Genomic DNA, 21,975 nt, shown 5'->3' with positions numbered 1-21,975 from the left:
CCCCCCCCCCCCAAATCCAAATAAAAACACAAAACAAAGAAATACAAAGCATAACACAAAACACAAAAGAGAAAAGGAAAATAAAGAAAGACAGAAGACTGACACACAGACGGACATTGAAACGACAAAAAATACTCAAACAAGCAACATGCTGATTGATGATGTATGGAGTTCATAACTTTTTTGAACTAATGTGATAAGGTTCGACATATTGATATATAAGTATAGTAAATGTCGTCAATGATTTATTTGTTTGGTCAGACTGGTAATTGTCTTTTAAAAACGAGGGTCAGGATGGGGTTTACGGAATACAGAATAATGATCCTATACTGCAGAAAAATATTCTAAGCAGACACAATTAAGAACACAGGAATATAAAAAAAAGTAAGAACAGAGAATAATAGGGTTCTAAATTATAAAGGATAGATAATAATTGGCAAAAAATATAACGCATAGAAATAAAATACATAAATAATTAAGAAATAGGAAACAAAATGAAAGGTCCATGTCCAAACCCTCATGTAATTGTTATATCAACATATATTCTTGATGTGAAATCAAAGGATTATCAACCGATAAAGTAATTTCATATAAAAGAAAATTTAATAGAAAACGAAAGTTCCAAATGAATCATTACTAAAAAAAACGGACAAACGAAAACAAAGGTAAAACAACGAAAAGACAAACAGCCCAAAATCATTTCACAGAAAACTAAAGATTGAGCAATTGAACCCCAACAAAATGCGATGATTACCTCCGGTGCTCTTGAGGGGTCAACAATTTCTGTTCCACAAGTTAAATGTTTTTGATTGCCGTGCATAACAAGTAAATAATCTTAATAAAGTTTATCGACAGGTTGTAGGTATTCCTATTGACACCAATTGTGCCCCTTTTAATAACGGGTTCGTTCCTTTACTGTTCTGAATCACAGTGTATGGCCAAACTCAGTAAACAACCGTCTAATTTCCATTTAATTGATAGGTTTAACAACAATTACCGTTATCTTGATGATATTTTTTTCGTTAAATTATCAAGACTTATACTGCTGAAATTTACCCAAGGAACTTACTTTAAATAAATGAATTATTAACAGCAATAACTGTCCTTTTCTAGATTTAAAGATTTCAGTATTACACCATAAACTCTACACAAACATGATTTTTCTTTCCCTATCGTTAATTTACCCTTTTTTGGATTGTGATGATAATGAGCCATGTTGCCAAATGAATGGGCCATTCGTTTATTACAAAAAAAGTGTATGTTTCAACAAAGAGGTACCAGCCTGTATGATTCTAATTGATATTGTTCCTGTGTTTTTATAGTTTTAGTGAATATATAAATGTGTATTTAGTTTCTGGTGATTTATGTGACTAAGACTGGCATCGTATGTGTTCATTATACGTAACATCTCTCAGAAATTAAAACGTTATGACTTATAATAAAAACTATAACACTTACATGTAACAACATATGACCAAGACCAACACCACTTCAATGAACAAAAAGAAAATGCTGAGATCAGGATTGTAATGGTTTTAAATGTTGTGCAGCTTATTGCCAGGGTATTTTTCTTGCCAGCTCCCGGATTTCGTTACCACAAATTAATTAAAACCTTTACTAAATTTATCCATAGTTACAAAGACATGGTCTGTAAGTTTGGCTGTACCTGTAGATTTTTTTTTTCAAACGGATTAGCACATTCTAAAGTTTACGGTGATGTTGTAAACCGAGCCCGGAAATTTAGATACGATCCGGGTAAACTTATTAATCCTTTAAATCAATTTATTCTAAAAGGTTTCCTATTCAACACTGTAATTGAATCTTTGAATATTGGTTTAATTGGTATACATATTGATTTTTTTATCAGTTAATACCATACTAAATATTACACATATTAACTTTCAATGTACTACAATCTGTCGATACCTATAGTTTGGCATTGCACAATATCACGTTTTTCTGTGACTTTAAATTACGTCTTTACACTTAATCCATTGGATGTTGCATGTGTACTGATTGATATTTTCATCTTTTTTAGATACATGTTTTTTATTAGTTGTTATTGGCTTTGAAATAGCTGTCTGTAACTGCGAGGACTCTCAGAAATGTACTTAAGTGTTTCTTTGTTGTGGGGATGTATAAGTACCCGTCCAGGTCCACTCTGTGTTTTTGTTAGATGTATTTCTGTTTGTACCCATCTGATAAGTGATACATTTTACAACTGAATTTTCGTAGTTTTTTGTTCTTATGTTGTACTGTTACACCACTGTCCCAGGTTAGGGAGAGTTGAGCGCTCACAAACATGTTTAACCCCGCCACATTTTGTATGTGCCAATTCTAAGCCAGGAGCCTGTAGTTCAGTGATTGTCATTGGTTCATGTCTTTCATATTTGTTTTTCGCAAATTATTTTGTTATAAATTATGCCGTTAGTGATCTCAATTTAATTGCATGTTTCATGTTTTTCACCACGGGGCCTTTTACAGACGACCATTGGGTAAGGTTTTTTTCTCATGTTGTAGGTCGTATGGTTGCCTATATCGCCTACATCCACTCCATTTGATATATGCTTCGGCTGGCACCTTGACACTTATGTATATGTATACTATTTCAGCGAAATAGACGCCACACTAAACTCCGAAACTAACAAATAAACCAAAATTTAAATCATCACACAAGACTTATAGAGGATAGAGGTTCCTGACTTGGGACAGGCGAACATAAGTGTATATTTTTAGGTTTAATTTCTGTAGAGGAATGATCACGACTAAATCAGGTTTAGTTACACAAAAGTCTAAGTCTACAAATTTTGAATGATACCATATTTTGAACTCGAAACGTTTGTAGATGTTTCATTAAGAAAAGCGCAGTTTTTCATTATTTTTATTATTCTAATTTATAACAGAAAGCGAATTTTGAAAATGTGTACATATTCATTTTGAAACATCATAGAGAAATGCCTCATTTACCTGGTTCGAAATAAGTAACTGGTTATTGTTGCGATCAAAGAACAAAGCTTGTGGCCGTGTAAGACCGTCTTTCGACAGCAATACTCTGTGTTTGTTTCCGTCTGGCGAAATTACAACGACATTTTTAGAATCAAAGCCTGCTACGTAAACACGTCCGTAATTGTCTACTGTAATACCCCGTGCATTTTTAAGAAATGCTGCAAATTCTAATTTCCATTTTATTGTCCCTTGAAGATCACAGCATGTTACAGAATCATCTTCGTTTATATAATAAAGTTGATCTGACCATGATGCAATGCTGCTATAAATAGACAATGTAACTTTTACTAGCTGTGTTATAGAGTCGTCATCTAAACTTACAACACATAATCCACTTGAGTATCCATTACAGAACAATTTTCCATCTTTGTGCGCAATTCCATAAATCCTAGACTTCACTGGAATTTATTTCTCTATTTTCCTGGTGTTCATATTGATAATCTTAATGCACGAGTAATCAGAGACAGATGTTATGACAAGTGATTGACTGTCCTCTATAAAGTATATATGAGATGTATGCGATCCTACCTGTACTGTAAAATCTAACGACCCGTCGGGTTTAACCACATATATTTGGCCATATTTGAAACAGGAAAAAATCATTCTTCCATCAGGTAGTAAGGAGCAACCAGTGATATCCTTTCCAATTGTATTCACGGTCTTTATTAAGGTTATTTTAAGATCATCAATGGTAAGAACATGTGTGGTAGGCAGCATTATCTGTGCTTGTTTCTCCTTCCTGCTTGTTAGTGTTATATCACTTGTCCTGGTATTCAAAATAATGGTTCCCATCTTGTTCAGAGCGGTAGTTAGAGTTTCAAACGTGTTTTCTATTTCAAAAGAAAGGGTGACATGGTTCAGATTGTCTTCTTTCAACAAGGTTTCTATGAAATTTTCATTTTTTGTAACACCTTGTTGGATGTGTTTCAAAGCCAAGAATGTCTGGAGGTCTGAGGCATGTTGTTTTATTTTATCTAAATTGGTCTTGTATTCTGTAATCTCCCTTTCTTTCTCTTGTATGGATGATACTAAACAGCTGATTTTCTTGTTTTCCTTCTCCTCTGCGATACACAACTCTTTCATCAGACTTTCTTGCAGTTTATCCAGAAGATTGTTAATCAATTTTCGCGTCTGCTCAATCTCTTTTTCTATTTTTGTCTTGTTCTCCTTTAGACTTTTCATGTTGTTTTGCCTATTTTTTCTTAATCTCTGTAAATTTTCTGAAAGTTCCGATAATGTATGTTCCATTTCCAAGAATGCATTTGATGATTTAACATTTTTTATGACGTCCTCAATAGCGTTCAACTCTTTGCAATCGTCATGCGTTTCAACAACACATCGTCTACAGCACGGACAATCGTGTTTCTTACAAAATATAACGTGTTTTTCATTGTGTTTTGAACAAGTTTGAGTAATTTCCAGTATATTGGAAGGTAACTTCTGGTACTCGGAGATTGGAACAATTATATGGTCCCTGGAACCCCTGGAAGCTGCATGATGTTCTTTACACTCTTCACAAAGACCTTCGTCGCATTCTGAACACCAGACCATTGAGGATATATTAATGTTGCGGTATTCACATACTCCACATACATTCAACTTACTCGACATTCTACAAAACAGAAGAATGAAAACTTTGATTTCATGTTTATTGTCTTAATATTCCATTGTATTGTTTATTTGTGTGTTTCCCTGTCCTGTATGTTCTTCCATTTATTTGTATTGTAGTTCTGTCATGTAATGTTGTCATTGTAGTGTTATATTTAACATTGCCATTAAAGCGGGAGGTTTGGCAAGCCTCAAAACCAGGTTCAACCCACCATTTTTCTTAAAAAGTCCTGTATCAAGTCAGGAAATTGGCTATTGTTATAGTTCGTTTCTGTGTGTGTTGCATTTTAGTGTTTCTGTTGTGTCTTTGTTCTCCTCTTATATTTAATGTGTTTCCCTCAGTTTTAGTTTGTAACCCGGATTTGTTTTTTCTCAATCGATTTATGAATTTCGAACAGCGGTATACAACTGTTGTCTTTATTTATTAGCTTGCATATGTTGCGTAGATTCAACCGCTTTTTTAAAACGTTGCATTTTTTCATTTAATCATTCAATAGAGGCATATCGATTCCTCGCCAAATATCAGCCCTATATAATTCCTATTTGTCCAATTTCAACCAAAATGTTATTACTTTTTTGTAATTTTAAGTGTTATTTGTCTCATATTGTTTATGAAAATAAAACTTTATTAATTTGATGCGTCATATATACATGTATTTTCTAATGGTTCTATGTATATATACATCCCTGGCTTTCAAGTGTTGAAATTTGAACGTCCCTTGCGAGGGGAAATGCAAAATGAGAATCAGACGCCTAAAATTTGTTATTTTCGTTTTAAAACAAATCTTTCATGCACATATATTACCACACTACAAAATTCTTGTTACGGTAAGGTGATTCACAAATGCACCTATATAAAAACAAACATTTTAGGAGACATTCCTTACTTGTATGATATTTTGAAATATTAATTAAGACTTACGGTTGGGTGCAGACCAAGCATTACATAAAGTAAACGCACGTTAACGTTGCGTGCACATATTTCGTTAGTAAACTTCATTTTTTGCCTTTACTATAATTACGTTAACGCGGTCAAAATAGAAATATCAAATGTCTACCCGAGTTAACGCGCGTTTACTCTGTGTCCGTGTAGTCAGTGGTAAACGGGCGTTTACTTCAGATTTCACAAGTTTATTTTTACGTGCACTAAAAAGTTAATGGGCGTTTATTACATATTTCACAGGTGTATTTTTACGTGCACTTGAAAGTAAACGCGCGTTTACTTTTCGCGTTAACTGATGGTGTAAATTATAAAAGAAACTTTGTGTACATTTGTTCATTTTTTTATTTTGTCAAAACGACTTTTATCTTGATATTTTACGTATATGTGTTTCAACCCGTTACAATTTAAAATCACTTTTAATTCGAAGTATTAACTTTTCTTATTAGTTCCAATAGCTTTAAATGGCGGATTTCTATATTTTCTTTTCAAACGTTACAAGTAAAAATATCGTCTCACAAAAATATTTCCACTCTGACAGAAACGTCGTAGAAATGCAGGTAAGCCCTTTTTAGAAACTTGAACATTATCTTATCGTTTTAATACATAAAAACTTTTATAATATGATTAATTTTTAATTGATTAAAGAGGTGTAATGTCATTAACTGTAATCGCCAATATGTCAATCGAAAATGGACAGTTGGTCATTTAAGTGTACCTTATCGTGTAATATGTCAGTGTATCCAGGATACGATGACAATCTGTGTTAACGCGCGTTTACTACAAACAAAAATAAAAGACGCGCCTTTTTTTTACGTTAACGCGGATGTAAACACGAAAGTTAACGACCTTTTCCTATTTACCAAATTAAAAGACGCGCTATTTTCGTGTCAACGTGGAGGTAAACGCGTAAGTAAACGCCCGTTTACTTTTTATGTCTACTAAATTTTTAGAGTTAACGCAGAGTTAACGCGGCGTTTACATGTAGTGCACGCTAGTAAACGCCGCGTTAACTATTTCCGTCCGTCTACATCTAATGCTTGGTCTGCACCGAACTGTATATAATTAAAAAAGGATATGAGATAATTGGAAAACCTAAATTTCTATAGCAATAGATATCTTTAATAAAACTGAACTTTTTCTAGAATTATACTCTACAAAGCCTAATAAGCATGTAACCATATTATATAAATTTCTTTCCTAAATTTTTATCGAGTGATTATACAAATTTCCTTTAGCTTAAAATGTTTTTGTTAGATGTATTTCTATTTGTACCCATCTGATGAGTTAAGCCTTTTTTCAACTGATTTTTATAGTTCGTTCTTATGTTGTACTGTTACACCACTGTCCCAGGTTAGGGGAGGGTTGTGGTCCCGCTAACATGTTTAAACCCGCCACAGTCTGTATGTATGTGCCTGTCCCAAGTCAGGAGACTGTAATTCAGTGGTTGTCGTTTGTTGATGTACATATTTGTTTTTCGTTTATTTTTTTGTACATAAATCAGGCCGTTAGTTTTCTCGTTTGAATTGTTTTACATTTGTCATTTCGGGGCCTTTTATAGCTGACTATGCGGTATGGACTTTGCTTATTTTTGAAGGCCGTACGGTGACCTATAGTTGGTAATTTCTTTGTCATTTGGTCTCTTGTGGAGAATTGTCTCATTGGCAATCATACCACATCTTCTTTTTATTAACAAGTATCGTTCACTTGTATATATTGTTGTTTGTCACATCTTATAAGTTACATACATAGTATATATTCGTGATGTCAACAATCTTATGTTAGCTTAGACAATTTGGGTTGAGACGTACATACATATAATGTGTCAAGCTGATGAACGATTAATTTCATTGTAAGTTGCATATGAAATTTAATTCCAATTTTATTGTCAATGGGAATAAAATGGGATGGATGTGTGTGTGTGTTTTTCTTTAAATTGATGGATTTGTTTTTGTGGGGCAGGTCTTATTTAGTATAATATTTTTTATTACATAGCATTTTTCTGATTCTTTACTGCTGTCCAGTAGGTGTTTAACCACTTTTGTTTTAAATATTATTAACTGTAAAAACAAAAGTAGCATAAAATGAAGTTTAAAAGATTAAAAGTCCCCTGCACTTTGTTCTAAATACCGGTTTATAAAGGATCCAGTAATTTCTAATTTAACACTGGAAGGTTGATGTAGAACGTTTTCCGAACAGAAAATTTGCGTTAATATGTTTTGGAGATTTGTTTGGAATACATGATATTGTCATTCACTAAAATACAGTTATAAACTAGAAAAGTTCATCTTTTAGGTCAAAAATACCTTTTTTTCTTATTAAAATTTTCTTTAAAAAACCCGGACCATTTGTCGAAAAATCAAGACAGTTGCTCTCGAAAAAGCACGGACAATAACAAACACTGAATTGTTTGGTTAAATAGAAAGAAATTGTGCTTCGCTGTTCCTCAAAACATGTATAGTGTTCAAAATAAGATGGATAGTCATGTAAAAAAACTATTATAATTACGAAATAGCAGTTAATTGATCTTATCGCATGTTATCTCACTCGAAAAACCCCGATCTACACTCGAAAAAAATGGACCAACTCACTCGAAAAACCACGATCCTAGCCGGACACAATACCTACCGTGATTTACATGAATAATGAAGGGCGGTCATACATGTACGATTTCACAACAGCACTGCGACATTCCTTTCACAATTTGAGAAATATATAAAAATGAGCTCCGACAAATAGAACTCGTCACAGCGGTGCCTTGGGTGAAATTAATAATAACGTGGACTTAAAATTATCAACTAAATGTTCATTCAATAAATAAAGTCAAATAAGAAATTGAATCAATATTGGATGTAATAAATTTTCTATGTATTATAAGTCTAACTTCTGTATAGTTTATAAACTGAAATGATTATGAAATTTTGAAATAAATCTTTTTCAAACAAGAAAGGGAACGACCATTTAGCTTATAGGGATCGAGTTGTTTTGTTGTTGTTACGCAAATCCCGAATTTATTTGTCAAGGACTATGCATTTGTATTTCAATTAAATGGCAAAATCTCTTAATCAGAACATATTATGTTTTCTTCTGCCTGATCACAATGTTTTTTTCTGAAAAAGTTAACATAGTAAATGAAAAACAAATTGAAAATGTTTACAAATATTTAAAAAAAAACAACATAAGAATCGCTCTATTGCATGTCTTTTGTCTCATTTATGTTGTCAGTGTTTCATGATTCTATGTTATAACTAAACAAAGTTTTATTAATATGATATCCGATTGAACACATGAATAAAATTGAGAATGGAAATTGGGAATATTGCTAAGAGACAACAACCCTACCAAAGAGCAGACAACAGCCGAAGGCCACCAATGGGTCTTCAACGCAGCGAGATAATCCCGCACCCGGAGGTGGTCCTCAGCTGGCCCCTAAATAAAATTGTGTACTAGTTCAGTGAAAATGAACGTCACACTAAACTCTAAAACATATAAATGACTTAAAATTAAAAAACATACAAGACTAACAAAAGCCAGAGGCTCCTGACTTGGGACAGGAGCAAAAATGCGGCGGGGTTAAACATGTTTTGTGAGATCTCAACCATCCCCCTATACCTCTAGCCAATGTAGAATAAAGAAACACATAGCAATACGCACAGTAAAACTCAGTTTAAAAGAAGTCCGAGTCCGATGTCAGAATAGGTAACAAAAGAAACTAAGCAAAATGACAATGATACATAAATTATCAAAGGACTACTAGCAGTTACTGACATGCCTGCTCCAGAACTCATTTAAACTGATTGAAAGATTATGTCTTCATCATATGAAATTTAGAATGTTGTAATGTAGATTTATGCATTGTTTAGCACATTTTTAGTTTCGCATTCAATAGGTCAAACAGTAGCTTCATACTTCAACTCTACTTCTATTGATTAAATTTGATACACATAAAGATAGTTACAAAATTATTTGATCAAAAAAGTTTTTAACAAAACAACGTTATTTGGTTAGGTTACACCAACATTTAGTGCTTCTTGCAATGCAGTCAATATTATTTTTATTTTCTTATTACGTTATGTGGTGTATGTAAAGCAGTCATAAAATAGAAGTCCTACATGTAAAGTTCTAAATGAAAGAAATATACTGAAATATTACCTCCACTGCAAAAAAAATAATATATTAGTTGTAGTTCTACCTGAAGGAATAAAGGTTGCAGATATTTTTCTCAAAGAATCATCTATTATAGCAATAGTTATAACAGTTTCCAGAGAACTTTCTGTTAGGATGAACAAACGTACGCTGACAAAATGTAATTCTCAATTTTAAAAGTTTGTTTCTATTTGATGAGGGTCTGGATTGGATTTACATAATAGAGAATAAGTCACCCCTACAACATAAAAATGGACCCCCACCCCCTTAAGAATAAATAAATTAAAATAGATAAATAGGCGGAAAAAATAAGATTGGAGAATAAAAGGTTGCTAAAATTGATTAAATAAAAAAAGGAGTTCCAATGTCCCCTGCGTTGCATATATTTTATCTACCCCAGGTACAAACGAAAAAACTAAAACAGCACTTTTTTTGTTAATTTAAATCTTTTGATCAATATCTTAGAGAAATGAAAGCTTCAGAGCATATGCAATGTGATTTCCATTATAATAAACATTTCCAAGGGGCATAACTCGATAAAAATATTTCATCAGCACTTATTTTTGAAAATGTCCAAGACATTGCTGATATAAATCTATGACAGAATTTTCATAAAATACTTGCAAGAATTGAACGTATGAGAGCGCTAACTATGCAATTTTCCGTATAATCAATATTTACAAGGGCATAACTCTTTTTAAATAATTATTCATCAAATTTTTGAACTCATCAGCGACATTGATGATATAAACCTATAATATGAATTTCAAAATATCTGGCAAGTAATGTACACATTTTAGCGCTCATTTGGCAATTTTCGATGTAATTAATATTTTCAAGGGCCATAACTCTTTTAAAAATTATTGATCTGCACTGATTTTCGAACTAGTCAAATGCATTGCTTATATAAACCTTTGATTAAAGTTTAATAAAATTTTGGCAAGAATTGTACACGTGAGAGCGCTGACAAAGCAATTTTCTTCATAAATAATGTTTCCAAGGGGCATGACTCTTTTATTAATAATTGATTGGCACTGATGTTTGTACTCTTCAAAGACATTGCTTATATAAACCTACTATATAAGTTTCTTAAAAATCTTGCAAGAATTGAATACGTGAGAGCGCTAACGATGCAATATTATATATAGTTAATGTATCCAAGGGGCATAACTCTCTAAATAAACAGCTGCGCCATAAGCGCATGATACGCCCGTCGTCTTGTGTGTGAATTTTTATGCAATAAGCATAAATAGTTTCTGACATACGGCGTGACATGCTAAAACCCCCCTTTTTTTTTTACAAAAAACTCAATATCTCTAAAATAAAATTTTGAATCAAAACCAAAAAGTATACAGATCTTAAGATTAATATAACTAAGAAGTGTGTAAAATTTTAAGAAATAATCATAAATCGTTTTTGAGATACTGCGCGACATGTGAAAAACCCCTCCCCCTTTTTTTACAAAATACTCAATAACTCAATAATAAGATTTTGAATCATCACCAAAAAGTATACAGATCTTAAGGTTAAGAAGTGTGTAAAGTTTTAAGCAATAATCATAAACTGTTTTTGAGATACGGCGCGACATGTGAAAAACCCCTCCCCCTTTTTTAACAAAATACTCAATATCTCTAAAATAAAATTTTGAATCATAACCAAAAAGAATACAGATCTTAAGATTAATATAACTAAGACGTGTGTAAAGTTTAAAGCAATAATCATAAATTGTTTTTGAGATACGGCGCGACATGTGAAAAAAAAAAACACACACCTGTTTTAGTTACTAAGTCCCGTAACTCAAAAAGTTTTAATCTTATTTTCACCAAAAAGTATACAGATCGTTTGACCATCATAAGAAACAACTATGTTAAGTTTCATGAAATTTGGATAAGTCATTCTCAAGTTACGGTGCGACATGTTTACACCGGACAGACAGACGGACAGACGGACAGACGGATACCGGACATTTGTATACCATAAAACGTCCCGTCAAAAATTGACGGGCGTATAAAAATTATTAATCGGAATTGATTGTCGAACTCGTCTAAGACATTGCTGTTATAAAACTATGATATAAGTTTGATAAAAATCCTACAAAATTTGTACACGTGAGAGCGCTAATAAGACCGGACGGATGGACGCAAAGACGAACTAACGGACAGACAGAAAGACGGATGCCCAGTATTTTATTTTCCCTGCATCGCGTTGCGCTGGGAACAAAAAAGGAAAATATTGGGCACAAAAATATATATTGTAACCAAACAACCAAGAGACCTTTAATTGGTCGGTACAATAATGTATTATGAGAGTATTATATTACAATGTATAACAGAACCAATACTTGAATCATATTTCATGTCAGAACTTCCTGTGCAAATGCTTTCGTTCATGGTTTTATTTAGAAAGTAATCTGCATTTTGGTTGATTTATTGATGAATGTTAAAAACATAAAGTAGCAGATATTTCCTATTCAAAATTATAACATTGGGGTTGATTATGTTTCTTTTTGTAATCATAATTAATCAAACTAAAAAAGGTTAAATGCAAACAGAAAACGAAAGTAGAATGAGAAAGTCAACGATTGACAATAACTAAATTATTTATAAACTCTCATTTTGATCAAATGTGGTAATCACGAGTCAATTACACATCAGGAGTGTTATTTGTAAGTGTTTTAAATGTTAAAAACAATGTTATACCTGAGATTCACCAAATCAGTACACCCAGCAGCGGCAGATAATTTGTCATGTGACCTAGATTTTTTATAAAATTATTGCGGTTTATTTGAACGTACTATTTACTTACGGAAACAAGAATGTTTGAAATTCTTTTATGTACCCTGACAAACATTTATGCTTAGCAAAACTTGTATGGTTTCTATTGTTAAGCAACTGGCAATTTGTACATGTTACATGAATAAAAAGAGATCTGGAGTAGACAGAAAGATATAGGAGGGTCTTGATGGTGTGTTCATCATTTCTTACTGTTTCTATTCTTTATCTTTTTTTTCAATTTTTCTTTATTTTTGTTCTTATTCTAACACCCCATTACTCTCATTTCTTTTTTTCTTTTTTTTTGGGGGGGGGGGGGGGGAGGGGGGGAGGGGGTCTCTTCCTCATTTGTTGGCCTTTAATAATGTACTATATTTTCAATTCTGTACTTTTTAACCTTTTGTTTCTCTATTTCTTAAACAGCGTCCCGATCCTCATTTAAAAAACAATGACACACATAACCAAAATACATCTATGGCTGCTACTAAACTGTTTTTATGTTCTTTTAATTCTTTAGTTCTCTAACTTCATCCTTATTTGTTTTTGTCAGAACTCTGAGAGTTGAGATCTTACAAAACATGTTTAACCCTGCCGCATTTTTGCGCCTTCCAAAGTCAGGAGCCTCTGGCCTTTGTTAGTCTTGGGTGATTTTTAATTTTAGTGCTTTTATATATATTTCGGAGTTTAGTATGACGTCCATTGTCACTGAACTACTACACATTTTTGCTTAGGGGTCAGCTGATGCACGCCTCGTGATGTGGGATTTTCACCCTGCGTTGAAGACCCATTGCTGCCCTTCGGCTGTTTTCTGCTCTATGTTTGGGTTATGTCTCTTTGACATATTCCCCATTTCCATTCTCAATGTATGCTCTTATTCGTAGTTTTTGAGACAGATGCGATTAATTTTTGATACGTGAGCTTTTTTAGTGAAAATATACAATATAGATATAATAAGATGTGGTATGAGTGCCAATGAGACAACTTTCCATCCAAGTCACAATTTGTAAAAGTAAAAACCATTATAGGTCAAAGTACGGTCTTCAACACAGAGCCTTGGCTCACACCGAACGGCAAGATATAAAGGGACCCAAAAATGACTAGTGTAAAACCATTCAAACGGGAAAACCAACGGTCTAATCTATATAAAAAACGAGAAACACTTATGACCCACATCAACAAAAGACAACCATTGAACATCCGGTTTCTGACTTAGGACAGTATGTATACATGTAAGTTGTTCGGTAAGTTGGTTAGCTATGAAAATGCATAACACGGTTAAGCAGCACGTTATCCGAAATATCAATTCATTGTTGTTGTTTAACGTCCAGAGGCAAATATAGCATGCATGTTCAGGATGAGACCATGTTAACAATTGATAAAATTATCAACTTCAAAGGTTTTGCAAGGTAGGTTTTAATCAGGAGGATGGTTTTATAGATGAACGTAGGAACATTATGAGCAGTATGAACAACAGTGACCTATACATATAATAAAATTAAATATATCGAATTGCAATATGCTTGTTTAACGTCAAGTGACAAGAATTAAATGCACATTTGGATAAAAAAAAAGATGTGTTATGAATGCCAATGAGACAACTCTTCACAAGAGACCAAATGACACAGCAATTAAAATAGCTATAGGTCTCCCGTACGGCCTTCAACCATGTGCAAAGCCCATACCGAACTTTGGACAGGGACATACATACAGAATGTTGAGGGTTAAACATGTTAGCGGGATCTCAACCCTCCCCTAGCCTGGAACAGTGCTGTAACAGTACAACATAAGAAAGAATTATTAAGATAACCAGGATAACAATAAACTAAGTGGAAAACTAAGATACAACAGGAGCACTGGAGTGCAACAAAAGAAAACGCCAACGAACTATTTGAAATCAACTACCATATTCCTGACTTCGTACAGGACATTTTAAGTAGAAATGGTGGGTTGAATCTGGTTTAGCTAAGCAGGTCCTTTTCAACTAAGCGTCGTATGAAATGTAATAAAACTTTCAACACTTTTTTCACACAAACATAATTAAAGAGCTGTTCCTTTGCTTTTTGTTTGGGTATTTAGGGTGTAGGTACTGATTTTGTGTCATGGATAGATACACCATATCCTTTGTTTTTTCTATTATATTATAATTATGTTCACATATTAGCCGATCAGGTTTGATGACACAGATATCCTAAGTACAATTCTTGAAATTTTTATTATCATTCACAAGTTTATAAAATTCAAACAATTTGCGATTTCTTATTTCCCAATCAAATTTCCAAATATAATATCGACGTAAATCCAAACCATTGCAAACACACGTATTAAAAATGTTAACAATTGGACTCTCAAAGCATATACTAATTTCGATTCATATTTTATAAACCGGACAGAAAACACATGTCTACAATCTATGCTTATATTTTGTGCAATCTTCGGTTATAACAAAACGTAACACATAGAAAAAAAAACCAACCAATACAAACAACAAAATCAAAAACGAAAAAATCAAAACATAGCACAAAAGGAAGACAGACGGACGGACGGACGACAAAAAATACCCGAACTAACAAAATTCGGAGTTAATGTTTTGATAAGTTTTCTGACCTGATGTGATTATGTACAACATATTGATATATAAGTAAAGTAAATGCCAATGAATTATTTGCAGAGGTCAGACTGGTAATTGTCTTTGGTAATACAATCATGCTTATCTGTGTTGTATATGAGGGTCTTAATGGGGTATAATATAGAAAATTATTATATGCAAACAAAATAAAGAATAGACAAAATTAGTCATAATAATAAAGAGTAAAGAGCAATGGTAGAAAAATATAAAGGATAGAGAAAAATGACATAAATAATTAAAAATAGAAATATATATATATGAATGACCTTCATCCAGACTAGTATCGAACAGATAAAATAGTTTTTAAAAGAAAAATATTCAGAAAAACGGAAGTTTAAAATAAAATCTATTAATTATTGTCATCGGATAGACAAGAATGAGACCAACAAGACAAAATCCAAAACTACAAAGGCCCAAAAATAACAAGAGAAGAAAGACCTCTGTTAATAAATTGGAGATATAAAAGGGTTGATAAAAAAATCATTACTAAAGAAAAACGGACAAAACCAAGAACTTATTAGGTAAAATAAAGAAAAGACAAACAGTCCAAAAACATTACACAGAAACCTAAAGATTGGGCGACATGAAGTCCACCAATATCCGTGGATTACCTTGGATGCTACTGAAGGGTTAACAATTACTGTCACTAGTTAAACGCATTTATATACTAGTAATGGTTTACTTTTACAATTTGTGACCTGGATGGAGAGTTGTCTCATTGGCACTCATACCACATATTCTTATATCTATATAACAAGTTAAGGATCGTGATAAACTTTTGAAGAGATTACTTAAATTTGTCCTTTGAACTCTTGTTGACATCGTTATCAGCAGTAATCCGTTCATGAAAATCATCATTGATGATTTTGTATCTTTATTTAGATCGTTTACCTTATTAACAGTTGGTAGACGCCTTATTTTATGTATTTGTATATACTTTATAATACGAGTAATGAGTCACTTTGGAAGAACACCCCTCCTTCAAGAATGGTACGGCTACAATTGTGGTATATAAGCAGGAGCGATTTCTTACTCTCGACCATGCGAGGGCTGTATAGCCAGTCAAAGTCGTTATACACTACCATCATCATCACTCTTTGTCAATCGTCTGAAGTCTACGAAGACGATGACCATGATACGTACGGTACGTGATTGTTAGAGATTGTATTTTCTAATATGGAATTGCATTCAAGATGTAATGCAACAAAAGACAAGGTTGTTGCCTGTTCTTTAAGACTTGTACAAGCTGTAGTTTGTCAAATATGAATTTTACCATATAACACAAGTCGATGTTTGTAGGGTACCAAAATGAACCATTAAGACAAGTCGTATCTTGTAGGGTACCAAAATGTTTCATTAGGACAAGTCGTAGCTTGTAGGGTACTGCATTGTACCATTCGGAAACGTTTGTCCTGACCAAGGACAAATTGCTATTTGTATATAGGTTAAAGTGGAATGATTAATGTATAGATAAATTACACTGTTGAAGCAAGTAAGACCAGTTGTATATATTTCAGTTCGTTGATATCAATTTATGAATAAAGATTACTCGTTTGATACTTTGTAAATTGAACATTTCGGATCCAGTATCAGAATGGTCACGAAACCTATTCTATAATAAAAATAGACACGCATACCCTGTTTAGACGGTTCCCATCTAACTTTATATTCCTGAATTATTTGACGCATGCTTCTAATTAGCAAACTAAAAACAGGCATCACTCATGGAAATCATGATAGTCAACGTCAGCCCTGGAATATCATATTGAGAAATCGAGACTCCATTTGCAAGTACAGAGGGAATGTTGCTCCACAGAAATGGAAAATTTACAAAGGACAAATTGAATCATTTCTTTTATAGATGTTTAGTTCTCAACTGATCAAACCGATACAGTTTTAGATTTCAGTCAAGATATGAAAAATACCTAACTGTGACACCGTGGCAACACCGCCTTCACTGTGATATGGCCATTTGACCAACTAGGCAATAGAAATATAAAGCTTTTGTAAGTCGGGTTGTTGCTTTCCTCGTCGGCTTTATATAGCTGATCTGCAAGTTACACCATCTAATTGTCATGTCAATTTGGATTAAAAAAAAATGTAAAATCAAAATAAGGATATCTGCATGGTATGATTGCCAAAGAGACAACTATCACCAGAGACCTAATTATTATTTCTTGTGTCCAAATGAAGTAGATATTAGGGACTATGTTTCGCCTTAAGGCCTTCAACAAGAGCAAAACCACATTCCGAATAACAGATTATAAAAGGTCATTTATAAATAATACATATTCTTATTGTTTAATTATGTTATTCAGTAGCAGTCCTATTGACTAGATTTTATACTTATAAATATTTTATCTCATATCTTACAGAGAAACTTTCTTCCAAATATTAAAACGTCCATCAATCAGTTTCCATTATATATACATGTAAAAAGTAAAATCACAAAAATACTGAACATCGAGGAAAATTCAAAAAGGAAAGTCCCTAATCAAATGGCAAAATCAAAAGCTCAAACACATCAAATGAATGGACTGCCATATTCCTGACTTGGTACAGGCATTTTCTTATGTAGAAAATGGTGGATTAAACCTGGTTTTATAGCTAGCTAAACCTCTCACTTGTATGACAGTCGCATAAAATTCTATTATATTTACAACCATGTGTGAACAAAACAAACAGACATAATAGGTAAAAATGTCAAAAATAGGGGTTCAGCAGTCAACGTTGTGTTATTATCTTAATCACTCTAAAACCAAGTAAGAAATATGACCATTATGTCATACATGCACAATGTAATTTAATGCATTTGATAAATCAATATGCAACAAGAGGACTCAATTAATCTACATTGTAATACCAATGACGAATCTCCAAAATAAACCAGACAATTCAAAGCTTTAAACTTTTTGTTTATTATTATTTCTTCATTATTTCTTCATAATTTCGCGCTCTAATTAGAATACAGAACGGAGATGGGTGATGACAACAACCCGAATAAAAAGGGCAGAAAACAGCCAAAGGCCACACATGGGTCTTAACGCAGCGGTAAAATCCCGTACCCGGAGGCGGGCACCAACTGGCACCGTAACAATAATGTATACGATTTCAACGAAATAGACGTCAAACTTAATTCCGAAACTTACAAACAAACCAAAATCTAAATCATCACACAAGACTCACAAATGCTAGAGGTTCTTGACTTGGGACAGGCACAAACAATTTTTATTTTGAATTTAGTAGAGGAATGCTCATGACTTTATAAGGTGCAGTTACACAAAAGTCTACGTGTAAAATCTTTGAATGCACCATATTTTGAATTCAAAAGCATTTGTAGATGTTTCATTAAGAAAACCGCATTTTTTTTTATTAAAAACTAATTTATTAAAGAAAGCTGATTTGAAAATGTGTACCAATACATTATGAAACATCATAGAGAAATGCCTCATTTTCTTGGTTCGAAATTAGTAACTTGTTATTTTTTCGATCAAAGAACAAAGCTTGAGGAAAGCTGATGCCATCTTTCCCTGACAGCAACACTCTGTGTTTGTTTCCGTCTGATGAAATTACAACGACATTGTGAGAACGAAAGCCTGATACGTAAACTCCTCCGTGATTGTCTACTGAAATACTCTGTGCATTTTGAAGAAATGCTGCAAGTTCTAATTTCCATTTAAATGTCCCTTGAAGATCACAGCATGTTAATGAATTATCATCGTTGATATAATACGTAGTCGGAAAAGATCATTCTGCCATCAGGTGAGAGGAGCAACTAGTGATAGCTGTTCCCATTGTTTCCGAGGTCTGTATTAAGGTTACTTTAAGATAGTCAATGTTAGAAACATGTGTGGTAGGCACGATTATCAGTGCTTGTTTGTTATTTCTGCTTGTTAATGTTGTATCACTTAGCCTGTTATCTAAGATAATGGTTCCTATCTTATTTTGATCGGTTGGTAGAGTTTTCAAAGTGTTTTCTTTTTCAAAAGAAAGGGTTTCTTGGTTCATTTTGGCTTCTTTCAATACGGATTTTATGAATTGTTCATTTTTTGTTACATCTTGTTGGCTGTGTTTCATAGACAAGAATGTCTGGAGGTCTACGGCATGTTGTTTTATTTTATCTAAATTGTTCTGGCATTCTGCAATCTCCTTTTATTTCTCTTGTATGGATGATATTAAACGGCTTATTTTCATGTTTTCCTTTTCCTCAGCGGCATACAACTCTTTCATCAGACTATCCTGCATTTTAGCCAGATGATTGTTAATCAATATTCGTGTCTCCTTAATCTCTATTTCAATAATGGTCTTGTTCTCCTTAAGACTTGTAATGTTGTCTTGACGACCTTTTCTTATTCTCTGTAAATTTTCTGAAAGTTCCGCAAGCATTTGTTCCACTTCTAAGAATGCATTTGAAGACTTAAAGTTTTGTGTGACGTCATCTATCGCGTTTAACTCTCCGCAATTGTCATACGTTTCAACAACACATCGTCTACAGCAAGGACTGTCGTGTTTCTTACAAAATATTTGGTATTTTTCCTTGTGCTGTGAACAAGTTTGAGAAATTTCCAGTATATTGGAAGGAAGCTTCTGGTACTCAGCGATTTGAACAATACTATGGTCTCTAGAACCCTTAGAAGCTGCTAATGCTCTTTACAGTCATGACAAAATCCTTCATCGCATTATGAACACCAGACCACAGAGGATTTGTTGATGTTACAGTATTTGCATACTACACATACAGTAATCTTACTCGACATGCTGCAAAACAGAAGAGTGGTAAGTTTGATTTCACGTTAATTAGCTATCATTTGTTTTTTTCTCAATTTAATCACTCAATTGAGGTATTTTGACTTATGTTGTCTCATTGACACATTTAAGAGTAATACCACCATTGTTTTTCCCCTAATTAGTCACTGTTAAATATGTACTTTTCAAAAAATTGTACAGAATTTATTTTTGATCAAATAAAAAAATACTTGGAATGAGTAAAGTTTTAACCTGTCCAGTACAACAGACAAAATTTCACATAACATGTCATTGCATATATCACTGTAAGTTAACCATCAAATCTGCATCCCTGTTTTTCATGTGTACAAACTTAAGTAACCATGTTACCTTAAATTTCAAAAACGTTCTATAGAAACACCGAAAAAAAAGAATGGTGCTTTGAAACACCCAAGATATATGTTTATGACTCAGAAATTTACTGTAATGAAATGTAGAATCAATTTCCTACAACTGTCAAATTCAAAGGAATATTTTTTTAACCCTTTTTCGAGATGCAACCGGTGTGACGTACTATGATTTGGTGCCATTAGACATAAAGAATGTTGTATGGTAGATTCATACATTGTATATTACTTTTTTCGAATTCAATTAGTTAAACAGGACACATTAATTAAGATACCAACAAAGTCATTAAAAAATATTTTTTATTAAAACATCGTAGTTTGGTCAGGTTTTCATTAAGTGCTTCTTACAGTACAGCCATTATTATTTTTCTCTTTCTGATTACGTTAGCTGTATTTATTCCTGACGGAATAAAGGTTATAGAATGTTTGTTCCAACAGAAACAGATGATATCATAGCAATGGATACAACAACGTTTCCAGAGAAACCTCTGTTATGGGAACAAATATACGTCGATATACGTTGACAAAATTTTCATCTCTACCTGAAGAAATTTAAAAGTAGGAAATTTAATTTGTGTTTACTATTTGTTGTAGGCCTACTTTGATGAAGGTTTAGATATGGTTGACACAATAAAGAAGAATGGGCCGATAGATCAGGAAATAGGCCGATTGATCAGAAAATGGGCAAATTTTTTTTTTAAATAAATGCAAAAATAAAATTACAAAATAATGGTTTGCTAAATAAAAATAATAAAATAATAGAGAATAATTAGCAAAAAATATAAAGATTGAAAAAAACGACCTGAAAATTGAAAAATACAAGAATGAAAGACCCCTCATAAAGACCCTCTCTGGTGTTTCTACTTGTAATCAAGCAATCAAAAGACCCTTTATTGGTCTGTACAATTATTTTTATATTGTAATGTATAACAGAACCAAAATTTAAGTCAGAACTTCCTGTGCAAATACTTTCTTTTTCTATTTTATTATTAGGTTTGTTTTCTTGTTGATTGTAACATATCCAGTAGCAAATATTTCCTTTTCTTAACGACAACATTGGGGTTTAATATGTTTCATATTGTAATTATACTAAATCAGACTAGAAAAATTCAAAGCAAACAGAAAACGAAAGTAGAATGAGAAAGTCAATGATTAACAATAAGGCCACGCCAAATTAATACCGCCTTCGTCGGATTTCCCGCGTGTTGTGAAAGGTCGACGAGAAAAAAATAGTACTTTTTTTAAAAACCCGCGTCCTTTACGGAGCCGCGCTTGTCTGTCTCTAAATTTATATAACCAAAATTTTAATCAGTTGTGCGTTTTAAAGTCAGGTAACACAGACACGAAACTTGACATCAAAATCGATCTAGATCTAACATTTACAACGTTTTTGTATCATGGACAAATATTCTGGCCTATAGGATATATATTTCAAACGCAAGACACGAGTAGCTACAGTGGTAACGCAGACAACTACCTTACTACCAAACACAGCAGTGGAATGTGATTTGGACGATTCTTTTACCGATATGTTTGAAGTGCTCAGTGCTAGACCACAACATTATTTGGCACAAAGCACCAAAGCCTCCGAATTAGAAGATTTGAATGATGACAATATAACATGCATGAAAAGAGAATCCCGAAGATGGTGGAACATGAATTGAAATGGCACCGCGATGATACTATTATATTTTTTACTTTTTTTTTTATCTTTTAGAATAAAATGTTTATTCCCTTGAATCTTTC

At 33.0% G+C, this 21,975-nt stretch overlaps 1 protein-coding gene across 1 annotated transcript; it reads right to left on the bottom strand.

Moving 5' to 3' along the window:
* Window positions 1–2,867: 2,867 nt before the first annotated feature.
* Window positions 2,868–12,448, bottom strand: LOC127713102 (uncharacterized). The gene is made up of 2 exons (XM_052219736.1): window positions 12,400–12,448; window positions 2,868–4,618 (listed from the first exon to the last, which is right to left on the bottom strand). The coding sequence occupies exon 2, from the start codon at window positions 4,615–4,617 to the stop codon at window positions 3,412–3,414; it is 1,206 nt and encodes a 401-aa protein (XP_052075696.1). The 5' UTR covers window position 4,618; window positions 12,400–12,448; the 3' UTR covers window positions 2,868–3,411.
* Window positions 12,449–21,975: the final 9,527 nt, after the last annotated feature.

Source organism: Mytilus californianus, unplaced genomic scaffold, assembly GCF_021869535.1.
Source record: "Mytilus californianus isolate M0D057914Y unplaced genomic scaffold, xbMytCali1.0.p SCAF_8, whole genome shotgun sequence".
Taxonomy (NCBI): domain Eukaryota; kingdom Metazoa; phylum Mollusca; class Bivalvia; order Mytilida; family Mytilidae; genus Mytilus; species Mytilus californianus.
The sequence above is the reverse complement of the archived record's forward strand: the minus strand, read 5'-3'. Positions and strand labels throughout refer to the sequence as shown.

What these genes read in the sequence shown, in the direction of transcription:
- LOC127713102 (XM_052219736.1), bottom strand. Translation starts at nt 4,617, where the DNA reads ATGTCGAGTAAGTTGAATGTATGTGGAGTATGTGAATACCGCAACATT.